Genomic DNA, 7500 nt, shown 5'->3' on the forward strand with positions numbered 1-7500 from the left:
CATTAGGTGATTTTTGCAGATTCTTGTTAAGAAATTCTGCTTTTAAAAAGTGACACAATATCGTCCGTTTCAAAAAGTGTCCCCAATGTAAGTTACACCTATACACACGTTCCCTCAAGTGGATTGGCTGCATTTTACTGTGTGAAGGCCAAGGCAGAGATTTTATATAAACTATATGTAATGTATAATAAATATGAAGTAGCAGTAAGCTGAAGTTGATCCACTTTCATTTGGTCTGGGCCTGTTTTACATGACAAACCCAGATTTCTGTAGTTTAATTATTATTGCGTTTTTTGAGCCTCCCCCCCATTGGATGATCAGAGGGGGTAGAATCTTTAGGGGCCACAGAGAGCCAATCAGCAACTTCCGTTAGGCAGCACCACTTTCACTTTCATTGTCTGTTTCAGCATTCGAGGTATGTTCCCGTTGACGTGGATCCTGGTTTTGGACCACAGTCAATCCATCCGTTTCATTTCCACCTACTTTCTGACGTGCTCCTCCTTTTCTCTTCCTAGTTTGGCCTCCGTCCTTTTCAGACGTTTCTCCAGTTCCTTAAGCCTAGTAAACGTATCCACAGACAGACAGACAGACAGACAGACAGACAGACAGATAGACAGATAGACAGATAGACAGATAGATAGATAGAGATAGATAGATAGAGAGATCATTTTAATAATCCTTTACAGGAAATGACAGTGTCATTGTGTCATTGCAGCTTCAAGACAGACAATCACCACACATGTCCTTCCTTTCCATATCACATTCAATTAGATACTTTTTTTTTTTTTTTTTTAAATCGCTTGCCAGCGCTAGTATTTCCTAATTGTAAATGGGGTGACAGACGGACAGACGGACGGTACCGGCTGTCCCTCAGAGCGGTGTTCTCGGCGTGCTCCAGGGCGGCGTGTCGGAGCTGGTCCCGGGTCCGTCCACAGAGCTCCTCAGAGGCCTGCAGGGCGGCGGCGGCCTCCTGCTGGGCCTGGGCCTGGAGCTCGGACTCTTTAGAGAGGAGCTTCACCTGGACCACCGCACACACACACACACACACACACACACACACACACACACACACACAGAGTAACACACACACACACACACACACACACACACACACACACACACACACACACACACACACACACACACACAGAGTTACATACACACACAGGCAGAGTTACACACACACACACACACACACACACACACACACACACACGCAGAGTTACACACACACACACACACACACACACACACACACACACACACACACACACACACACAGGCAGAGTAACACACACACACACACACACACACACACACACACACACACACACACACACACACACACAGGCAGAGTTACATACACACACACACACACACACGCAGAGTTACACACACACGCACACACAGAGGCAGAGTTACACACACACACACACACACACACACACACACAGACACACGCAGAGTTACACACACACACACACACACACACACACACACACACACACAGGCAGAGTTACACACACACACACACACACACACACACACACACACACACACACACACACACACACAGGCAGAGTTACACACGCACACACACACACACACACACACACACACACACACACACACACACACACACACACACACACACAGACATCGACACAAACACACACAGACGCACGCATGCACAAACACACACAGAGTTACACACACACACACACACACAGGCAGTTACACACACACACACACACAGTTACACACACACAAACACACACAGACGCACGCATGCACAAACACACACAGAGTTACACACACACACACAGTTACACACACACACACACACACACACACTAAGGGAAGTTGACAGCTAACAGCACAAAGAGTACAACAGTAACTGCTACTGCTACGTGATGAAGGCCTATTTAGTTTTTTCCATGCTTGCAGGTTGGCTGGAGGTTGCAGGTTGGCTTACAGTCCTACTGGATCCCCAACTTTCAGTTAGAGATTAGTCCGTCTGGAACCAGGCTAGATGATACGCGTTTCCCTTTTGAGAACAAACAACAACTGTGGTTTCATGTTGCCTACGGTTCTCTTTGGCGGTCCTTATAGATCTACCCTACAGAGCCAGTGAGTCCACGGTTTCTGCTGGAATCCGAATGTGTTTTGGGTTGAGAGTTTAAGGAAAGGGGAGGGTCGTGTTATCCCCATGGCGACCACCCACCTGCCAACTTTGTGACACTTCTTTAGTACCGTCGTTGTACGTCAGCGTTACAATGAGCGATGATGTATATGAAATGCGCCACACACCTAATATAGGTGTCCAGGAAGCCTAACCCTTACTACCGACCCCTTACTCAGACATTAAATCAATCGCTGCTCAGACGGAGCTTCCCCATCCATATCCACGGCGTGTCCGTGTACTACACGTCTCTGAAAGGCTAAACTTTCTTTCCACACGTCCACTGGACATGACGTGACTGAGTGCATCAAAAAATCTGTTCATTAAAGTATATAATTCTGTAATATAAGTCAAGCAATTCATGTTCATAACATGTTCATACTCCCACTGTATTTATATATATATATATTCACTCATATTTAACAACAGACAATACTGTCTACACTGTTTTACTGTTTACTTTTCACTTTTTTTTCTGTTCTCTTAACACTCCACATGCTCTGTACTCCTTACCCCTTCATTTTATTTTATGTACCTGTGAGCGTTCTATATTCCTTCTATGTGTGTGAGATATGTGTGTATGTATGTATATGCTACTGGATGCCAAAAATGTCCCTATGGGATGAATAAAGTATCAATCTATCTATTTATCTCTCTCTCTAAAAATGCACTCAGTTGTCTCGAAAAGATCTCCACCTACTTTTGCAGCAGAGAGGAACGTTCACATAGTGCTATTTTTCTTAATCTGGGACTAATTTCAGTAACAGTGATACAATGGCATACATTACTGTGTTGACGATCATATTAGACAAATCGTCACGTTTAAAACCAAAATAAAAAACGGTCTTAGGTTCACTGGCTCGTTAATACATTTATTTGGTTTGTTTTGTCCATGTCTGTCTTTTGCTACAGTTCACGATGGGGTCTGCAGGAAACCAGAAACCAATTTTATGTCTGACTAAAATTGGATCACAGCGCGGTAAAAAGTCATGAGCGCTATCATATTCGGTTTTCATTCCTTCATATCAGCCATGAAATTCCTCATTTGATTACACAATATGTCAAATTGTGTAATCAATGTAATTAACTGATAATAAACTACATCTACAGTAAGTTCATATTCTTGACTGCATTATTATTTTATAATGTGGTATATGTCTAACTGTTATACGTTCTAAAGGTCATGAACAAAGGTCATGAAAAAGTGTTGGGAATTCATCAGAAACAATATAATTAAATGTTTGTGTTTTAGTCCCCTCAGTCCCTCATTAAACCTTAGAGCGCCTGCTTTTTCAAAATGAAAAGGTGGAACATTGTGTTTCCCAACCAGCCAAGAGGTTATCCGTGTGCAAATTCAGTAAAATTTCCAAATCCTTTGTACCCTCTCTACTCACGTAAAGCTGCACAAAAGCCCGCGGGTTTGGGGGTAAATATGCATAAAATAACGTCACAGAGATAGGTCACACATATTGATAGGCCACACACTGCACTGTCAGTTATTGATTGGATTTGACTAAATGAGGACAAAGGAAGGAATGAAACACTACAAACATATCTACACACCAGTGGAATGAGACACAGGGGAGATTACATAGGGGCATATTGCAAAGTATACCCTTTCAATGTAATTACAAACCTGAAATCTAGATCGTGATCTGCAACGCAAACAAAAACGTGCTCATTGCAAGACTGGAGACATGCAGAGGTGAATACAGGCATGCATGCTCGCACAAGCACACACACACACACACACACACACACACACACACACACACACACACACACACACACACACACACACACACACACACACACACACACACACACACACACACACACAGACAGACAGACAGACAGACAGACAGACAGACATTGATTTCTAGTACCTTGATTTCGTGAGAAAGTAAGACAGTTCGCATTTCATCCATTCGCAGGTTGAACTCGTGCTCTCTCAGCCGGAGCGCGTTGTCATAGTCTGCCGTCATCTCCTGCGGACGAAGAAAACAACCAAACACACCTTGAAGAACATACAAAGAGTTGAGCGTGTGTGTGAGTGTGTCTGTGTATATACAGACATTTCCCTTGTAAAAACATTAATGTTGTTGTTTTTTAATATACAAAACTGTATTCAATGATTTGCATGTCCTGTAAATACAAAAATGAATTCACAAACATTTTTAATAAAAAAACAGAATCCCCTTTTCAAATCATCTTAGCGCCGGGATCAGAATGTAATAGCTGTTCCATTACTCCTATTGATCCAACAAGCCAAGTCTTAGGTTGTGCAAACGTTGGACACCAAATCCAGCTTAGACACACACACACACACACACACACACACACACACACACACACACACACACACACACACACACACACACACACACACACACACACACACAGTTCTGTGACAAAATGATTCCATTGGATCCCGATAATTCCGACCATTGCGCTTTGTTCCTTTTCGGTGACGGTGAAATATCTGTCACTATTTGTCCACCAAATTGTAGCAGCAGTGCCAACACTTGAAAGTACAAGATTTATCCCTGTCAAGTCATCGCCTTCTCCCGTTTCCTCACAGAAGAGGTAGCAACAGCGCACACACACACACACACACACACACACACACACACACACACACACACACACACACACACACACACACACACACACACACACACACACACACACACACACACACACACACACACACACACACACACACACACAGTGAGCCCGTTCGGCACAATGAGTCACTTGCAGGTCAGCCAGAGGTCAGTGTAAAGGTCTAGCCCCGTGCTGGAGTGGGTGAGTGGGTGGCCTGCCAGTTATTTAAAGCCCTGGCTGGCTGGCCGACCAGCCCCAACAGCACCAGCAAAACCACCAAACCAACCCCACTATCACCACCAGCACCACTCTGTGTGTACACCTGTGTGTATGTTTGTGTGTGTGTGTACACCTGAATGTTTGTTTGTGTGTCTGTGTACACCCGCACCGTGTGTATGTGTGTGTGTACACCCGTGTGTGTGTTTGTGTACCCGTGTGTGCGTGTATGTTTTTATTGTGTGTGTGTAAGTTTTTAGTGTGTGTGTGTGTGTGTGTGTGTGTGTGTGTGTGTGTGTGTAAGTTTTTAGTGTGTGTGTGTGTGTGTGTGTGTGTGTGAGAGTGTGTGTGTGTAAGTTTTTAGTGTGTGTGTGTGTGTGTGTAACTGTGTGTGTGTGTGTGTAACTCTGTGTGTGCGTGTGCGTGTGTGTGTGTGTGTGTGTGTGTGTGTGTGTGTGTGTGCACACGTGTGCGTGTGTGTGTGTACCTGTCTCTGCAGGGCCAGCTCTCCCTCCACTTCTTTGATGCGTCGTTCCAAACGGAGTTTCATCCCCTCATAGTCTCCCCTCTGCTTCTGAATGTCACCAGCCATGGAGCTGTACACACACACACACACACACACACAATAAAAACATACACACACACACACACACACACACGGGTACACAATGTGGCAACCCGGCCCAACCATGATGCAGAGCACCTGAGGAGCCGGGAGGAAACCTGCTCAAAAGGCAGAGGCTTCCACAGCCATTCGGGGCTCTCTCTTGGCTGGGGGTGGAAGAAGAGTCCAGCCGTTGTGACTGTGCCACCAGATCATCTTTTAGTTCTTTTTAGAAAGACTTTATTGTTTGATTAAACGGGCCGTTGTGGCTTAAGACCCAAGTGGTTTGCGTGCTGTTTTAAACCAAGGCGGGTTCACTCCCTGAGGCGGGTTGCCACAACAAACACACACACACACACACACACAATAAAAACATACACACACACACACACACACACACACACACACACACACACACACACACACACACACACACACACACACAATAAACACACACACAAACATACACATAGATGTACACACACACATTGTCAATCATAAAAAATAACTACAATTTAATCTCACAAAAATCTACCTCAAATACCAGACAATTTCACACACACACACACACACACACACACACACACACTAACCACGTCATCACCAGAATACCCCCTCCCGTTGTGTGTGTATGTGAGTGCGCACCTGCCTCTACGCGCGTGTGTACAACCTTTCTCCTTTTACACACGGGGACCAAGCGGTGCTCGGCAATGTTGGAATTCACCAGACAGCAAGTCAAGGTTTCTTGGGAGTGTGAACCAAGAAACTCGATCCTCCCCCTAGGGTTGATAGTGTGCCCAGGAAGGGATCTGATAGTCAAACTGATTTACATCTGTGAACGCTTTACTTTAAGAGCGCTGGCCAAGCTGTCCAGCCTCATGTTTAGTCACAACCACCGTCAAGAACTGAATAAAACTGACCAAGGTAGTCAATTATTCATGGTTAGGTTACGGTCATAAATGTGCTTAATTAGTTTGCTCCTATAAAAAAAATAGTTGCAACTATAAAAGCCAATGTTAGTGTCCATTTTCAATGATGTCATCAAAATATAAATATTTGACGTTGTCATATTCTTTTGTAGTTCAGAAAATAAATGAAAATGTTTACAAGCAACCCCCAGGAACGTGCAGGGGGTCGTACACACAACATATCAATATAAAAAGCTTTTTACCTAATGTGAAAAGTAATAAACTAATCAAACCTAATATGTACAAGGATGCTTGTGATCTAAATCCAAAATGCTTTGCCTGTCAAAAAGATGAGTGAATCTATCAGGAATTGTGTAAGCTTGTTGTATACCATAACTATGCCATATTTTTCATACGCGTTTCTTGTGTGGGTTCAACCTCGTATAATGTACATGAATGTGTATCCTTTATTAGTATATGCTACACGTGAACCTCCTAAGATGGCACAATTTGATTGGTTCGCTATCTCGGGATATTGGGCAATATCCCATGATTGAGATCTCAAACTCGGGATATTGTTTTCATCGCAAAATAGCACGCGTGGCGGTCGTCTCGTCGCGCTAATAAAAACAAATACATCCCAGCAAAAAGTGTCATCTTGTTTATTTTTGGAGTGTTCACGTGTAGCGTACACTACAACAATTATTCGCCTCAGCCTTCTGCGATTAATTGTTAAATATACAGTAAGTAACTGTAGTCTGACTCCCGGACTCACCCCTGCAGCCTCTCCAGCTGCACCCGGTGTTGGGTGGCCGTCAGCTGGCTGCGTCGCAGCTCCTGCCCCCTCTCCTGGGTCTCCCTGGCCTGCTGCTCTGACAGCTTGGCTACCTGGATACGCAGCTGGCTCATCTCCTCCAGCCTGCCGACAGCAGACATAGTTAGTTCAGCATGCCGTAGTAAAAGGCCAGGTCAGAGCCTGTTTA

At 44.4% G+C, this 7500-nt stretch overlaps 1 protein-coding gene across 1 annotated transcript in view; it reads right to left on the bottom strand.

Annotated features, from left to right (window-relative positions):
• Nucleotides 1-7500, bottom strand: part of ccdc57 (coiled-coil domain containing 57) — a gene marked incomplete at its 3' end in the record, with an annotated part of 19145 nt that overhangs the window by 9751 nt on the left and 1894 nt on the right. The window contains exons 3-7 of the mRNA XM_084475666.1: nt 7293-7436; nt 5493-5601; nt 4069-4170; nt 861-1018; nt 484-558 (exon numbers count right to left, since the gene is read on the bottom strand). Coding sequence (XP_084331792.1) covers nt 484-558; nt 861-1018; nt 4069-4170; nt 5493-5601; nt 7293-7436 — 588 coding nt within the window. The remainder of the gene's footprint in view (nt 1-483; nt 559-860; nt 1019-4068; nt 4171-5492; nt 5602-7292; nt 7437-7500) is intronic.

The sequence above is a fragment of the Micromesistius poutassou genome (genome assembly GCF_964030765.1).
Source record: "Micromesistius poutassou genome assembly, chromosome: 11".
NCBI classification, from domain to species: Eukaryota; Metazoa; Chordata; class Actinopteri; order Gadiformes; family Gadidae; genus Micromesistius; species Micromesistius poutassou.